This window comes from Lipophrys pholis (assembly GCF_963383615.2).
Source record: "Lipophrys pholis genome assembly, chromosome: 7".
Taxonomy (NCBI): domain Eukaryota; kingdom Metazoa; phylum Chordata; class Actinopteri; order Blenniiformes; family Blenniidae; genus Lipophrys; species Lipophrys pholis.
Window position 1 is genome coordinate 9,297,424 of NC_137638.1, and position 18,437 is coordinate 9,315,860.

Here is an 18,437-nt window from a genome sequence, read left to right on the forward strand (position 1 = left end):
AGCTTTCAAACTAAGGTCACCACAGTGTTGTCCAAGGCTGCACATTTGGCTGTGCTCTCCAAACTCTGATCTGTTCTCCGAAATTAACCTCATGGCTAAACAAGTAACGGTCCATAATACCTGAGAACATAGTCTCAAGTCATGACCACAAATTTGTTTCCTAGTTGGTCTTTAAGTGAGGCAACGTAAGCAGTCAGGAGTTAAATCCCATGTTCAAGGACCTGCAATGGGATTTGAACAAGCAAACTTCCAGTTCCAAGCTGATTTTCCTAACATATAGGCCATCATTGAGTGTATTCTATTCAACGGTTTTCAACCTGAGCAACATGTAAATATTCTCGCATTGTTGAATGATGCAACGAGTGGTAAAAGCCACACCTGCGGTTAACTGGGACAACCTATATTTAGATGTTTGCGACTGATATGAAGGCACAAAATTAATGGGTCATTATCAAACTCGGCAGGAGCTTAATAACAACCCGCTCACACGTCATCCATTATATTTCCATTTCTGCCAATAAATTCCTCAGAATCATATACACTTATCGGTTAGGTCTGAATTTCCATCACAACAACAAATTTATTTCGGTGTATGAATTGTCTATGTGAATACCATCACTTCTGTTAAAGTCGGTTCTCTTTCTACTTCATCACAATGTGTTTGCACACAGGTCCACAGCTCTATCTATATAAGATCTCATTTACCATGGCTCTATATTGATATTTTGTGAACATGTAACCTTTTTAGTCTGCTTTTACCAAAACACTGTAGAAGCAATAGCTTGTCAATGCATGCTCCTTTATTTTATATACATGAGGTCTTTCATTGAGGCCATTTCAATGACTATATGATGAGCTCATTTCAAAATCACTAGTTAGTTTTAATAGTATGTTTTACTGTAATCATCAGAAATGACCATGGTTGTTACATTTAGCAACTTCACTCTTCAGTCTCATTTTTCTATTCAGTGATTGGCTGGTTTAGTATTCTTTTTTTTTTTTTTTTAGGCGTTCCATTTCTTTATTGAGACTACTTTGTGTCCAGAATCTACTGGAAGAAATCACCTGTGATGGCTCACAGGTGGTCCAACCACCAGGTCCAACCAGGTCACTTCTTTTAATTACCACTCACATTTTCTGGCCCTCATTTTTAATTTCACAGTCATTTTTAGGAACTCTTAGGAGCTTCTGCACCCTGAGCTCCTATTAATTTCTGACCCCAACATGCACATTGTCACCTACGCGCCAGGTGCCAGCGACACAACATAAATGAACCCCTTTACCCTGTTCAACCCGTCCACCCTCCGTCCACATAACTGGCTGTGCAACATCAGTGTGTGACCTCTCACAACCTTCCCGTGGTATATTAACACCGGTTCGTAAAGCAACCCTGGACTCTGAGCAAAGACCACAGTTGATTCAGCGTATAAAAAAAACCCTTCCTGTGGCGCCAAGAGCCCCTACCAGCGGTTCAATCTCAGCTCTAATGAGGGAATCCTGCAGGGTGTCGGGGGCTGAAACAGGCCCTCATTAACCCTGGGATGAGGCCATTAAGACCAGAAAAATCTACCTGGTGCCACAGCAGGAGTATAATAAGATGGGGTTAAGAAGAGACAATAGCATTAATTAAATCAGAGGAATATGGGCTTTTTTTCCCCGCAAGAAAATATATTCACATAGTAAAAAGGCCGAGAACAGCACTGTGACATTATGGAGAAATAATTAATTTATATAAGGACATGAACATTTAAAATTAGTTTGGTTTATCCACTTGTAGGACTTTTCCTGATTTCCAATATTCAGTTGAAGAATGAAGACTAAATGTAGGTAAATTACAAATAAATAAATGATGGCAAGATAAACAAATATGTTGCTCTATAAGAATACTGTTACTGTAGAAGACACTTCCTAGATATATTCTGTCTTATTCATGAATGGTTATTACACTTTACCGTCACTCATTCACTCACAGTCACAAAGCAATGCTGACATGTATGTTGATCCATCATGGTCAGAAGTTCAGTTTCTTGCATTTTGACACAGAAAGAAAGCCAGGTGAGGGATTGAACCACCAACCTTTGGACTGGTGGATGACCCTCTCTAGCAGCTGAGCCACAGAAATCTTTTTTTTTTCCCCTCATAATAACCCTCTCTCCATGGTGCACAACAAAATCAATACAATGAATCTCTGTATCTAGTAGTAAAAACCACCAAAAAAAAACCCTGCTGATGTTCCCTATTCTTTGTCAATTTATTCAAAGTATATAAAGAACTGACTGTAAGACTCTTTTCTGATAAAGTCTAATGAGCTGCCTTACAAAACCAGCCCCTTTCATGCAAGCCTTGGATTGACATCATATCAGTTTATAGATTGGGTCTTTTATATTTTAGAGAGGCTCGGAAATCGAAACAACAAAAAGAGACTAAAGTAAGTGCACCCAAAAGATTTTTTTTCCCCTCCTTTAAAATAAATCAGGAGAAGAAGTAGGAGCCGTCAGAAACTGCAAGAAACAAAAGACTTGGTAAAGTTGAGATGTATCACTACTTGGAAACCCTACATTTCAATCAGAGTTTCATTGTAAGCTGGGAATGAACCCGAGTAGGGAGTGACAGAAGCATCATGGCTCTTTTTAAACTTTTGACATTTATGCCCTGCTTTTCTCTTCACCACTCAAATGTGTCGTGACACTATGCCGAGATCTGAGGACCCCTGTAAGACATTCAGAAGAAAGAGGTTTCACAAATCTTTCCTGTCTCAAATCCATCCAGCTATGTTCTTTCTCTCTTAATCCACATGGTGTCAATGTGAAAAGCGAAGAAATCCAGACATCACACAATTCCTGCAGCACCACAGGTGCGACCCTGAGTTTCTCCCAGACCAGGGGGAACCAGAAAAATCTTTACGATAAGCAAAGCACTGTGAACATACTTTGTGTTATTGTTAATTAGCTAACTGCACAGTGTAGTTCCACATTGTTGTTTATTTACTGTATTTTATGTGAATAACTTTTAGAGGTGAACGAGTACTTTTTTATGATAGTGAACACAATGTTGAAATGCTGTGATGAAGTTGTCGGGCTCTTTGTATCTTTGAAAACACAGGTAGTCAGGTGAGGACAGAGCAGGAGTTGTTAAAGACAAAAGAATTTTTGATTTTTCTAATCCAGCTTTTCAGACCCAAAGGAATCCACAGCCTTTCCTCTGACATTTTAAAAAGCTTTTCAGATCATTAGCATGGTCTTCGGGATAGGGAGCAGCAGTGACAAACTGTCGGAGGTGTATGGCCTTAATAACTCCCACATGTTGTTGTCGCAATTATCCCTTCACCTCACATCGAGAAGATCCTGGATCGATTCTGGGTCAGAGTGTCGAGTGTAGGGTCTGGATGTGTTTTCTCCATATTACTGCATCTTTCTCCCACAGTGTAAGTACATGCTTGGTTAACTTGCTTCATCGTGTGTGCACTCCAGCCTCCTACAACTCTAACTTAGACAATGTATGCACAATGTTTCAAGTGAAAAGGCATCGTTTTTGTTTCAGAAAAAAATGGCATTTACACAGCAACATTTTGAAAACTATGTCGTTTTCATATAGGGCCACCAGTGGGTGCTGTTGGTTGTCTTTGTAATGAAACCACACATACATGTGCAGAGAGCAATAATTAACAATGGCACGAACAATCATATGGACAGACGATCAAGTTGGATTGCTATTCCAGTGACTCTCGACTACCAAGTCCCAAGAAAATATGGACTGGGAGTCATGACACTTTGGAGGCTGCCGTTGTTGTTATTGTCCATCTACTATTGATCTACTGAACTACTTACTGCAGCCATGGTGCAATAGCGCAGTAGTAGCATTTCAGAGTAGTTGCATTGTGGAGCGTTTTCAAGAAGTTCCACTTTGGGAGCCACTTTCAAATAGCTGCATTTTCATTGGATCTGAGCACTACTGTCGTGTAAACAGCCACCTCAACCGCAACAAAAGTTCTCAGTTTTCACTTCAAACTTTGACGCGTAAACAGGGTCTTAAATAACGCTGGTACAAAATACGGATGAATTTACCATTTGACCATGTCAAACTCAGATCATTAAAGGAACCTTCAGAATTCTATCATGTGCATTAATATCCGAATATCTCTTTTGAGTGTACTTATATAACTAGTCATTACAGGGTCCAACTATATTTCAACAAAGCTGACCACCTTGTCATCTCTGAGTTTCCCTTCCCTTTTGATCAGCTGCCTACACAGCTGCAAACCATCCACAATCATCACAATTAAGCTCAGCGCATTCACAGAGACCAGTACTTAGCTCGTCTCGGCCTGATCATTCCCTGTTAAACAAAAACAAAAAAAACAACATGCATTTGTTGCAAATTGAGCAAAATTGGCAGCAAAGGTTTCCAGTATTTAGTGGGTGACTGTGGTCTCAAGATAGAGAAAATATTCTATTGTGTCCCCTTATAATAACTATGGTAATGAATGTAGCACTAAAGCCCCAACAATCCAGCTCTATTCAAACGCCTATGGAGCCCACTGTGACAGACGCATGTCATTTGTAGCACTATATTATCTACTGATTCCTATTATTTCCACACATGGCTTTCATTTTTTATCTCAAAGCCAGCAGCTGCTACAGGAACGTGGCATGAAGACATCAAATGCGACTTACTTTTAAAACCTCATTTAGTGCAGCTCTGTGCCCCACACCTCCACCTGAAGAGTCATACTATTTGCCCTCCTCTGTGTTTGCGGTCACGTTGGTATTTTAAAAGTCAAACTTGTAGCGTTACATTCTATTGATTGTAGGCTTGACTTGAATTCAATCACCACTGACCATGCAGATGTAGTTGGGGATTTTCTGGCCCTATTTCTTGTGATAGATTGTGGATCTAATCTAATAAACATCTGGGTCAAAAGGCATCCTCTCACTAATCTCTGTCTTCCGGTTGCATCCCCATGACCACTGACTTCCTCAAAGAGCCATTGGAAATCCACTTGGCATCCCAAGTGTAGCGTGAACTAAAGGCCATGCTAACATTAGTCTCTGAGTAATCATCATGTCGGCCCTTGCATTGAAATTGCCACCCAAATATCCGCGCTCCAGTGAGTCTGACTTGGCCTCTGACCAGCGGTCGAAGAAAGGAAGAGAAAGAAGGATGTGGAGAAATTAAGAAGTTTTGTGGATGGGAGACAGAGAGAGACGTACGGAGATCGGCAGACAGCAGGACTTTCTGATGTCGTTTAGGTTTACTTGTGTGTTAGTTTGTACTCACCCTGGTTCAGAAAGGACAGGGTGCAGAATGACCTGCGGTGCTCTGCTAGGAGGAGTCTCTGGAGCAACATCTGGAGAAAACAGATTCACAAACATATTAAAGCCCAAACTGAGTTCAGTATATAGTATATAGAGTATTATCTAAACTATACACAACAGTAAAGATATTTGCGGTTGGAACATTTTATCTGGTTGAAACCATACCTCTTGGAAATAAAACGCAGAACATTAAAAAGATGGCTTCTTTTTTTCTTCATTTTAAACATTTGCAAGAAACGAAAGAAAGAAAAGCTTAGTATCTTCCAGATCTTCTTCATCAACAGATTTTCTTTGCTTGTGACTCTTGTCTAGTGTTGTTTGGTGGATTTGATCACTGAAGTCTAAAGAAACAGGACATATTGGCAATCCAATGATTTATTCATCTAAAAGAAAGATTAACCTCAGAAGATTGTGAAAGAACCATATGCAAAATCCACAGCCTCTCCACCACGGCATCTCGTTTTCAAGGCAGTCACCAGCCTGGTCACATTCTGCTGTGGGATGGCATCAGTTCTTTAACATTTGTCACAATCTTCATCTCAGTGTCTCTGTACATTGAGATTACCTTCAATAATGTCATACCTTAGATGTGACTCAAGACCATTGTAAAGTCTCAACCAAAACAGTTGCAGCATTCAGACAGACTTCGACCCACAGACCCAAGTGCCATGTGCACAATTTGGATTCATTGTCAAACATCTCATTTTTCCACATGGTTGGGTTCCAGTGCACATGTTGCTGACACCATCATGGCAGGCCACTTGACAGCAATGTGATACAGGAGCCTGTGGCGTGCAGTCAGATGACCAGAAAGTCATCAACAATATTATTGTCCTGCAAACCTTAACTGCAGTGGACTTCTGCAGACTGACAAGAGTTCATGGAGGGAAAATACCCCAAAAAACAGTTGTTGCAGCTCATGTTAACACGAACACACATACAAACACACGCGCACACAGCTTTTCACTTTGGAGGAGAATGAGAAAGAATTCTCCCAGCTTTTCTTTGCAGCCACTAATCTCCAACATGTAAGTTAAGAGTGGGGTCAGCGGCTGGGTTGTATCTACCTCTGAAAGACATCAGAGGATTTGCAGTCACGCTTGCAGCTTGTGTTGGCGTGTACTGACGATTTGTGACACAATGTGCGAGTCACCATTAAAAAAAATAAAAATAAATTCCCCCGTGTGGAATGGTGCATTTAGAAGCCTGGCGCCGTCACCTGGCAGCAAGGCGGGCCTGGTTTTGGTTTTTTGGCCTGGTGAACGTTTTAATGGAGTACGTCAAACAAGCGTCTACAAGCCAGGACTCGAAAATGTTCAGTGTTCAGAGTGAATCCAAGCCCAGTGGATCTGTGCTTGTGATCCGTGTGACAATTTTTACTGGGCATCCCTATCTTTCACTGAAGCTTTGCCGGGACACGCTCATAAAACGTCATAATTGACACCTCTGTAAATACAAATAAATACATTTGAAATTACAGGGTAATTGCCCCTAAGAGGCTTTATGTTAATGTCCATTGTTGTTTTCTTTGCTTTTCTAAATTCGAGCCAGCAGTAAATTCAATATGACATGACTGTGGCATTAGTTCCAGCAACAGCGTAATGCTGTTGGATTGACGGGGACTAACAGTAAGTGTTTGGGGTTGTCCATGTTGTTATGCAGCTCATGAAGGCAGCAGCTGTAATTTAGCTAGCAACACGCAACAGTATGTGACTTCAATAATCAGAGCCTGCTGCTGTGCGCTATATTCAAACGTCCGCAAATAAATAAATAAATAAATGAACGAATAAAGTGTCTCCCCCAGATCTCACTTCCCTCCCCTCTTCAATCTCCTCCTCACACCACTCCAGGTTTTCTCGTCTGTAATAACCTGCCAAATGAGCAAAGACTGCGTGGTGCTGCTGTGGACAAAAGCACAGAGACGCAGCATGGAGAAATCATTAGGAAGCTGAAATGAGACGAGCATGAGTGGGCGGAGGGGCCGAGAGTTGTAAAAGAGGCCAAGGTGAGGTGATGGAAATCACAGTGGACATCAAAAGGCGTCCTCCTTGATTGTTCTCACCTGGTCGCAGTGCATTATTGGTAGGAAAAATGATCAATTAGAAGCAACTTACCGGGGAAGATGAACTGTTGTTTGTATTTGAAATAACTGGAGGCTGCGGAAAGAAATGGAACAAGAGCTGGAGTTTGAGCTGAAGTTGTGAGAACTTGCCAAAGTACACAGATTATGAAACACAGTATTTCTTCACAGCTTCTTCACCTGTTACTAAATGGTGAAATTCCCCTTGAAGGATTGTACACTTGTATCACTAAATTAGTGTATTACATTAATTCCCACTCAAAATCACAAACATGTTTGCATTTTTTGTAAATACTGTATTGCTAAAACTACATAAATAGAATTTTTTGGAGCTGGAAAAAAACAATGTGCTACTTTATCGTGGCAACATTTTCAACCATGTTTCTGATTAGAAAAATGTACTTGGGTCTCTCTCGCTACAAGCTTTTAGGTAGAACACCAAATATGGATGTTACCACAATTAAAAATAATTAGAAGAAGCTATACTATTGCAAAATGTGTACGTGTTGTTCTAATTATCATCATCACATGCAGAAATGAGTATTCAGATTAAAGAACTACTGTTGTTTTGTACAACCAGCCCGATTAGCACTGCTTCTCATTCAAACTCCCATTTGCCTTTAAACAGAAACCGGCTTAGAATTACTATTGTATTTTTCTTGCTTTAGTTCACTTTATAGAAAAATAAAGTTTGGGCCTACAGCTCTCATCTTCGAAGAGTCTTTGGAAGCAATATGTATACTATTATTAGCTGATATGCACATTTTGTTGTCAATTCCATGCTTACTGTTACTTTTGGTGTATGCACTCGAAGGGAGGAAAAAAAATAATCAGCATTTTAATTTGATGTTTTGAACACTTAACAAACATGACTGCAACAGGAATTAATAATGGTCTTTAACTGACTTAAACTGGTTTGAATTCTAATAAACCTCCCCCGTACCTGTCAGGTTGAACTGTTTCTGTTGCCGTGCCGACTGTGGAGAGGGGTGTAGTGGTGAAGGGGGCGTGGCACTGCTGGGCAAAGGGGGGGCGGGGGAGGACGGGGTGGAAGAAGTGGTGGATGAGGGGTTGCTGCTGGAATCCGGTTGGTAAGGGACCGGAATGTGATCCTGGAAAAACAAAAAAAAACAAACCAAGAAAAACCAAGAAAAGTCAACAGACGCTTTACTTCAATCCTGGTGATTCACACGCAACATTTATAGTCCGCTAATCGCCAAATGCTTCCACTCTGTTTTATTGTTGGCCTCTTTCTGGATCTGACGTAAAGTTTCTGAGATTGATTTCCACCTTCAGGGCGGAACTCGGTTTTCATTAATTTTGGTAGAATATGAAAATCAACATGCAGAGACATAAAACTTCTCCGACAGAGGCAATCCATCACAATGAGCTATGCAAGTAAACTTTACTTCTTCGGGGAAGTTGTTCTTTCATTGCGCAGGCTTGCAAACACGGAACTTTCTCGAAACAGCTGGGACATGTATTCCTCCGTTCGACGATGATCCAACAATGATGTAAAAAACTAATCAGGAAATTTACTTGTGTACTCTCAATGAAGCCTCTTCACTTCAACCCGGCCAACCTTAGTGAAGCAGCGTTCTTCTTGCTTTGAATAAGTAAGCTTGTTTCTGGGCCGCACAAAAAGTTCCAGTTCCAGTGCACTCATCACTCCTTCTCCTCACATTTTGGACCAATTTTATAACTACATAGCTCACTGAACTCATTTCTGATTCACATGAAAAGGGCTCCATCCAATTTCAATTCAAATAATAGCAACATTGAATAATGTCACAATGCAGTCCAATCAAGCTAAGTCTGATTGTGTACAACGTTTCTTCTCGTCGTAACTCAAAAATAATCTTTGAATCTTTCTGACTTTGCTAAAAAGTGATTTATTAATTAAACAGTCTGAGAATTTAATCCAATACAGAAAGCCTAATGAATATACGACAGAGGAATAACATTTGTTCTGGTCAAGCAGCCACTTCTTAAATCTCACATGCCAAAACATCCTCAAGCGAACCACTGGGGAGCCATTTCAAAGCGCGAAGCAATAACAGCATAAAGGGCAAAAAGTAAAGACAGGACACTTTTCATTATGATGGATTATTTCCCTTCATTAAGTTTCTTACAGGAATGAAGTGAAATCAATGAGTGTCTGAAAAGTAAGAAATCAATTTTAAGATGTTGCTCAATACGTTCCACCTACCAAACATACCAATTATATGCAAATAAGATAAAAAACACAAGAACCTATGTTATGCTTTGCTGTTTGGAGTCATGACCAACAAAAATAAATTCTGAAATATTTCTGCTAAGTTACAGTGATGAATTAGGGTTGTGTGGCGACCTTCAGGATGTGGACAATGTGACTACAGAAAGGCCGCCGGGTCTGGATTTGAACTGGGGATTTTCTCGCTATGAGGTAGAAAGAGAACCAGTATACGATCATGCATGTTTAAGGTGTAACTTTCATGCATCGATGCCAGAATGTCAGAGTTTTAGAGTTTCAATTCCGTTGTTGGAGGACTTCTTGTTTGGAGTTCTCCCAGTGGGTGCATTTGGGTTTTTTCCCCCCGGATACTCCTCAAACACATAAAAGACATATGTATCGGCAAGCTAATCAGAGTCTAGCCCATCTTGCAATACCAATTTGCACCACAAGGTGGTACACATCTTTTCTTAAACCAAATACCTGCTAAGGAGATGAGCCCCAAAAAAGCTAAGCTAAAATATTTTGATTACCCTCTAAAGCATTGGTTTCAAACTCAGATCATGGAGGGCCGCAGCCCTGACCTTACTGATCATTAATGGAAGATTAAGTACTTTGGTTCTTTGGACAGTATAATAGTGTTTGAATCAGATGAAGAGACGTGTCTAAAAAGGTACACTAGGTAAAATTAGACAGAGTGAATGGTCTGATTATGAAAACTACCCTAAAAATACATGAAACACGTTTTGTGTCTTGACAGTGGAAAGAAGCCAAAGACCCACACAAAACAGTACATAGGGAGAAAAATGAAATAGACTGCCCCAAGCCTGAAATAGAATGGGAGATATTGTCACTGATGGGTAAGATATTTAAGAATGTTCTTATTGTGCTCATTGCCCAAAATCAATCCACAAGTCTTTGAATTCATAACATCAAACTAAACTGAATCCAAACTCACAATATTTAAACAACCTATCCAACAAGTTCACTTATTTCTTAAAAATTCAAACTGCATATGCCTACACCAGGCCTACAAATGTCTGAATGATTTATTTTACCTGGTTGTTTCAGATGATGCGATTTTCCTTACAGAACTGTTACAGACACAAACGCTGTGTACATGCACACCTGATCAGTCTTCCTTAACACACCCCATTTGTTCCACAAGATCTCTTTCATAGCGTTACCACCACTGCAATCCTGTAACGAACTTTTTCTCCTCCTGGATCTGAGCAGAAGCTGTTGGATGTGCTGGCTGCAGACTATTCAATGTATGAAAACAAATCCATCTGTGTAAACAGCAATACGCGGGGAAGATATTTTCGTACGGTTCCCTGATCCCCCGGGAACACATGCCATGACTCATAACCGGCTCCCAAAAATGAAGGAACGCGCGACATGTAGGCTGGGTTAATGTGCAGATTGTGTGTGTGTGTGTGTGTGTGTGTGTGTGTGTGTGTGTGTGTGTGTGTGTGTGTGTGTGTGTGTGTGTGTGTGTGTGTGTGTGTGCGTGCGTGTGTGAGCGTGCATGCGTACGTACCTTGTTGATCTTGTTGGTTTTGGGCAGCGTCTGACTGATGTGCAGGTCTGTGTACCTGAGCGGGTTGTTGATGTCACATGGCACTGATTCAGTCCGTACCAGACGAGCTACTACAGAAATAAAGCAGAAAGGAAAAAAAATGAAGCAACGCGAGAGGCCAAAAGTTAACAAAAGCTTGTAGCTTTAGAAATACTTTAGCAAGCTCTTTATTAGAGTCTATTTTCAAATCTGAAAAATGAACAAACTGCCCTTTCTAAAGCACCTCCGATTCATCATCACACCAAGACACTTAAAAGTTTCCTTAAGTGAACTGCAGCATGTCATTAAGAAACTGTCATTTCTCTTACTGAAGCAGACTAAGAGAAGTGTAATTAGTGCACTTTACCTTGAGTCGTTCCTTGGTGATCTTATTTGGAGGGAAATAAAGGGGGGGGGGGGACACAAAAGAATCTTATTTCTCATGGCAGATAATGGCTTTTTTCAGCACTGTCTGTGTCAGTATAAACAGTGTGTGACAAAATCACATTTGTCAAACCGAAGTGGCTTAATTAATGAGCAGATAACCTTCTATGTGCTTAAAATGAGCCGATGGGCGACGAGGGAAAAAGGACTGCCTCTTCGAAAACCCTAAGCACTCTTCAATTCAACAATACAACCACATTCTAAGAGGGGAAAAGTGGGACGTTGTATAAAACAAATACAACTAAAAAGAAACATTACACATGCACCTGAATCCCTACCTTCAACTGAAAAAGGTATAACACTGAAATCTTTCACAGGTTTTGTGGTGACATGCTTCGCTCAAACTATATCGATCAGGAGTGTCAGACATAGAGCCCGTGGGCCAAGACTTGCCAAACCACAAAGCAAATTCTACAGATTTCTCAGAAATCCCAGATTTTCTTTTTCTGTTTTGTTGAATCATGTATTTGGCTGACTGAATAAACTATTACTACTACTACTAATAATAATAATTAGCCTCAAAACCATGCTGTCAGGGTGAGTTTGTAAGGACATGCATAATGCAACAGCTATAGGAGAAGCTGTTTGGACATTTCACTGTATTTCGCACCAGAAAGTTTCATAAACATTTATTTCATGTTGAGATTGTAATAAGGTTTTGGGGTATTTCTTAAAAAAATATGAACCTTTTTAACATAAAGTCTCTGTGCCACAACAAAGAAAAACTTCAAAGTTTAAATTTAAATGTTGTTTTGACATTATTGTATTATTTATACTCAAGCTGAAATTGGGCTGCATGTGGCCTCTGAACTAAAATATGTCTGACACCCCTGATGTAGAGCCGAGTCATTTCCTCACAACAACGCCATGAATAAACTGCAAAACAATAACATGTGGCCTTCGTAAGGCGGAACTGTCCTGCCAGTCACATTCGAGAGAGAAAACAAAATAGGACAATGGAAGCACAAAACTTTTGAGGAAATTTAACACTCTATCAATCCAAAATGGGAAAATATTTCGCTCACAATAGCGCAGCAACCAACTTCTTCAACTCAAACATGTTCTTGTCAGAAATAGAGCTGAAGGAACATGGTGGTGAATATGCTGCGGCCTCATCTCATCTGGGTATTTCATTTCTATCTTGAAATCACTAGATTATTGGGAAATAGAGTTATAGCTAGTTTCAGACACTTGTTATAATCTGACTGATAAAAACACTGATCTATTTTAACGTCAGCGCTTACTCATAGACAATCCTTTTGAAATAGCTTTTAGATAACTTATTCCAGTTTGAAGTGCCTCTCAGCTTTAATAATTGCATATCACATATTTTTAATTTCACTGTTGAATTTTATTAAATTTTTTTTTTATATTTACTGGCAATTAAACTCAAATCAAAAGACTCCAGATCCCATTCCCAGTATGAATTTGCCTCTTTTTTTTTGGCTAAAGCCGCTGAAATACAAACTCGCACTGCAATAACAGAATCAAGCCATGTTCCTCTTTGATTGGCAGGACATGTCTTCCGTTAGCGAACCACTTTCGCTCAACGCCACAACACACTTAATACATATCAAGGTGCATTCAGACAGAACAGTATGCAGATTTTAGACACGACATGGTTGCATATGGAGTCGAGGGAAAGACACACATTAGCACAATTAGGAGCGCCCGAGGAGACGCAAACTAGGATAAAGGGGCACCCATGCACGCTGAAAATGTTCCAACTGTCATGAAAAATGTCCACTTAATCCCGAGGCTTTTACAGTATGAGTCGCCTTTACGGCGTCGCAGAAATGAGGAAGAAGTCGAGCGGCTGGATGGTAAACGGTGAACTTTGCGAGCGCTTCAATTCGGTACACTGATTTTTAGTGGGAAACCACCAAGTACAGTCAAAAGGGAAGAATAAGTGACATGATTCACAATCCATTCTTCACATTATCTAGCCAATTCTCTGGGTAACTTCAGCATATTGATCAGGTTTCTTCACATTCATGAGTGGCACTATCATCTGCCATAATCCCACAGCGACACACGTATTTTTTATAAATTTTTTTTTAAACTGCGACTCAGAATTTAAGGACTTATAAACTTTGAAAATATCACACCTGGCCTAACATGAGGGAAGATCTACAAAGAGGAACTATGAACCATGACACCACTTATTTCGCACCATTTATTTTACTCCCCCCAAAAGGTGAAAAGTGATCGAATTTTCAACTAATTCCTCATGAAAAGAGACAAGATGGCCTGGATTTCAGTAGAAATTCTTTCTAAGACACATCGGGGCGAATGCTGATGAAAATGTCCGCGCAGCTGACCAGATGGGAAACGAACAAAATTACCTTTGAAGGATTCTCGTCCGCCTCGCTGTATGATCAGTAAATGGCAAGGTGGGGCTTCTTTGGTGCATTTGTTGTGGCACTTCAGCCTGAAAGCATACAGACACTCTATTAATGGCTTGCATTGCTGCTGCTTGTGTATTAACATGGAAATGTAACCTATGCAAAGTGGCAGCGTTAATGAGTAGGAAAACAGGCAGGGGGCACAAATGATTATTTATTCAAGTGGGATCAAAACACAAAGAGGTGGAATTTAGTGTCATAATGGTTAAATAATCCAAAAAAAGATGAAGAAATATACACAAGACAATAAGAATATCACAATAATGAAAGATTAAAAATGTGAATCACATATGAAAAACTACTATAACAGTAATGAAAGATTGAGAACCACACTTACTTGCAGTTTTTACATTTCAGTCCAAACAACATTCCCTTTCCACATACTATGCATGTCTGGGACATCCAATATTTAGTGGAAAACCTGTAAAAGAAGACAGTGGGGTTTTTTTTTTTTTCAACCCCCCAAAATAGGACATCACTTTCATCTTGTTGCAAATTCATGACATGCAGGAGCTGCAGCTTACCATGAGGAGAACACAGGTTCTGCCCTTTTTGCCTTTAATAGTTCTTTCTTACAGATGGCTTTCGCCAAAGACACGCCACTCTCCGCCTCACTTTTCTGCGAGGATAAGAGCTGCCTTTTAAGAAGCGACTTCTCCAAACGTGTATGCCTTCCTAACCCGCCTCACCTGCTGATTTAATTTGGGGCTCATTTTGTTTTCATTTCTCAGCGAACCCCGGTCCGTCTCACGGAGTCGCTCGGTGGTACGGGCGGCGAGGTCACGGGAGTTTTCGTCAATACAACAATCAAGTGTAAGAACGACGGGAGCGTCGAGGCTCGCGCCGCTCTTGGGGAGTCAAACTCGGTCATTTCTCAAACAAACAAATCCAAAAGACACTCAGCAGTATAACAACTCGCTGAGCAGGTTCGCGCACATACGGTTGTGTTTATTGAAGCCGTGCCTGAGTGCCAGCAGCGCGGCTGTGTGGCTAATGGCAGGTGACTAATGTAGTTTGACAGAATCCAAATCTTTCTATTAGGTTCCTCCTTTGCGTCAACTCGCAGGCACAGCTCACTTCAAACAACTCTACTTCACAGATTTCTGAGGTGGACTTTCAATTATGAGCGATCATGTGACATTAAGGTCGAATTCTGCCAAAAAACAAAGGGAGTTACATTGTGCGCCAGCTTCAAAAACACATTTATATTCACGGGCCAAAAATGCCATCGAGGGGCACATGTTTGAAATATGCAGGCTGGCATTAAAGGGGTCACATAAAACTTCTAATGGTTTTTCAATAATATGTATAAGAATAAGAAAGTCTGTCTTGTTTAAATTTTTAAAAAGTGCATGCTCCAACGAGCGACTCAGAAATCAAACCATATATAGAGTCATCCTGGGTTTAGCCAATCCCAATAAAGGTAGGCCCTCCCTTTGACCCTCCCACAATTAGGCAGCTCTGCTCTGGCACGTAGCACCACGAGAGGAAGTACGTCCTCCTCTTCCCAAGATAGGCATGTGTGGGCGGAGCCAGTCCAGCTCACACAGACACAGCAGATTCTGAATGCCGCTCATATGATCCAATATTCAAATGGAGGAAAATCAAGGTATAACTGGATTTAAGGCAATACACATTGCATACAATGTTTTAGGACCAATGAGACCCATGTGAAAGTGTTGAAAAGCTGGATAATAAAACACCTTTCCGGTGAGTGGGGAGAATAAAGTTTAATCTTTCTTAAAACCAAGCTACAGTGATATAAATTACATTAGTGTGAGGAGGCTTAGAGCTTTTCCCTCCACCTTGCTGACTTTCAACAATCACTACACCCACGTTCTGGAGGTTACTGAGTTCGCGTCACTTATACGGTATTGTTTGACTTTTCAGATCACTAGTATTCGAAGTCAAGTAGGGTGAGCGAACAAGAGACAGATGACTGGGAGGAAAAGAGCTGAGATGAGTTACGCAAGAGGTCCTTTTTTTTAATTGGACTGGCTTTTTACACACACACACACACACACACACACACACACACACACACACACACACACACACACACACACACACACACACACACACACACACACACACACACACACACACACACACACACACACACACACACACACACACACACACACACACACACACACACACACATACTTCTCTTCAGTCCTACCTGTGTTTTATTGAGTTTCCCAGATCTCTTCGGGGAATCTGTGGGGACCAGCGAGGCACTGAGAGAGTGTCTGAGGAAGAAGGGAGACGAGAGAGGTCAGGCTGTGATATCTTCATTTTTGGTTCGATTGAAACGCTGACAGGATGTCTTTGAGAATCGACTAAACGTCCTGCATTAAAGCATTCGCTCAGCATGTATGGCATTTAAGGGAATGGGCTGATTCCTGTAGCAACAAACTGACATTTTAGCACCAGACTTAATCAGCTGTTCAGCTGACTCACTGTCAGTCCAGCGCTGTCAATGAGATGTTGTCCTAATTACAGAATATAGAGATATTAACTTCCTCTATAATGACAAGTTCATTTATATAGCACCACTCATACATAATTATGGAAATAAAATCACATTAAAAATTCATCTGTTGATTTTTTCCATCTAGTTTGTCACTTTTGTAACTATTACACTTATAGTTTGATCTATACTACACTTATAATACATTCAAATGAAAAAAAATAATACACCCCAAGGGAAGGCAAATCCAAATTTTTTAATGCAAATCCATCAGACAAGGTGAAAAACGCTTAAATAACAAAACAACTACGTGAAATCAAACGATCGCTCAAGAGAGACAGGTACACCAAAACAAATGTTAATCAGACAATTTGATAAGCAGCTGTAGGTGAGAGACTGATAGTCAGATCGATGTACTAAGGACCATGTAAGATCAGTTCAACCTAACAATAAAAAAGGAAGACTTTGACCTTTGTGTTAACTCAATCCCGAGGAAAAGCGGACTGCTGGACACTTCGGAATTGTACACTTACCCATCATGTTTCACAAGACCGACTGGAGCAACATTGATAAGACGTTACTCCATCGTTATCCTCACTGGGTAACAGCATCTGTGCGCCAGTTCAACTGTGCAGGGTTTGTTTCATTTCAGTCTATTTTTTTGTGTGTTTCAGAGTCTTGTCTCTCTTTTAATCTGTTCTTTTATTAGTTGTAACAGCTTTTTTATTGACTGTCATGATCAGAAACGTCATGAATGATTGTCAATGACTCTGGATTTTGTTTTCTTGTGGTACTTTAGTTCAGCCAAGTGAGGCTTTCTCTTTCAGAGGACATCCACCTTCAAAATAATTGTCACAAGTGGTCTGGGTACATCACTTTCACTTCCTTTGAAGAAAAACACACACAAGATATAAAAGCAGATTCAGCCGCCATTGTGATTCATTCAACAGTTCAGTTTCTCTAATCAAACCACCCAATGCCTGGATATACCTCATTCAGCACCTCGAATGCACATCCATTCATGAGACATTAAGCTTTCCGTCTTCATAATTCCTATTTTCCATCATCCCCTCACACGCACAAACTTTTGCACACCTTTAAACATAAAGTCCAGCCCAGCCTTCAGTTTCCAGCTTGGAAGTAACAAAACACCAATGAATAATTCTGCATAAAGGTCCTCAGAAAATGACTCACTTATTACACAGTTGACTTCCTCGAGAAGACTTTGTGTGATAATGATTCCCTCCACTTTTTGGTTTCAATATAGCACATTTATTGATTGAGTTGTTTACTTGAAACCCACCTTCCTTTAGAAATGAAAACTACCTCCTATTTTTTTGTGTGTTTGCTGAATAGTGCAGATCAAATCTGGGTTTCTTTTTTTTTTAAAAATGGAGAAGTAAAAGTATTGTTTCTACTCGCCAACGATGTTGTACAAAAGATATAAAATGATTTAAGAAAAAAACTCTTTTAACCACCACTTCCTAAATTGTAGTTTTTGCAGATAAATGATAAACGTGACTTTGCTCCTTTCCTCATGGACTCTTGCTTTGGGGAATTTGCAGGATGTGGCTGCTTTGACTACTCCAAGAACTACAGACGGCGAGGTCAGTAACTGGATCAAATGGAAAGGAGTTCGATCAAAGGACAGTTCGTGTTCCTCAAGGTTGGGGATTTGACGTCATCTTACACCATGATAAAACAGATGACTGAGGTAACCATTGCAGAAATCGCAGACCCTATTTATGGGTGAAGGCAGGCGTCTTCTGGCAACCCCGATGTTGACTTCTAATTTTAGAACTCATAAGCAGCAAGCTTGTGATGGCTTGTGGAGAAAGCTGAAAGGAAGCCAGGAGCCCAAATGAGTCCTCAGCTGCCTCCGATTCCCCTAAAATATATGTATGAGAAATCCTTACAATCAGCTGCTGGAGTGTCAGAACTTTGTATCAG

General features: G+C 40.4%; 1 protein-coding gene across 1 annotated transcript in view; it reads right to left on the bottom strand.

Moving 5' to 3' along the window:
- The window catches only part of ksr2 (kinase suppressor of ras 2), a gene marked incomplete at its 5' end in the record, with an annotated part of 124,590 nt that overhangs the window by 16,178 nt on the left and 89,975 nt on the right, over positions 1-18,437 (bottom strand). Inside the window, 8 exons of the mRNA XM_080466532.1 lie at positions 5,278-5,347; positions 7,430-7,471; positions 8,339-8,507; positions 11,148-11,257; positions 11,533-11,553; positions 13,955-14,040; positions 14,352-14,435; positions 16,197-16,266. Coding sequence (XP_080322658.1) covers positions 5,278-5,347; positions 7,430-7,471; positions 8,339-8,507; positions 11,148-11,257; positions 11,533-11,553; positions 13,955-14,040; positions 14,352-14,435; positions 16,197-16,266 — 652 coding nt within the window. The remainder of the gene's footprint in view (positions 1-5,277; positions 5,348-7,429; positions 7,472-8,338; positions 8,508-11,147; positions 11,258-11,532; positions 11,554-13,954; positions 14,041-14,351; positions 14,436-16,196; positions 16,267-18,437) is intronic.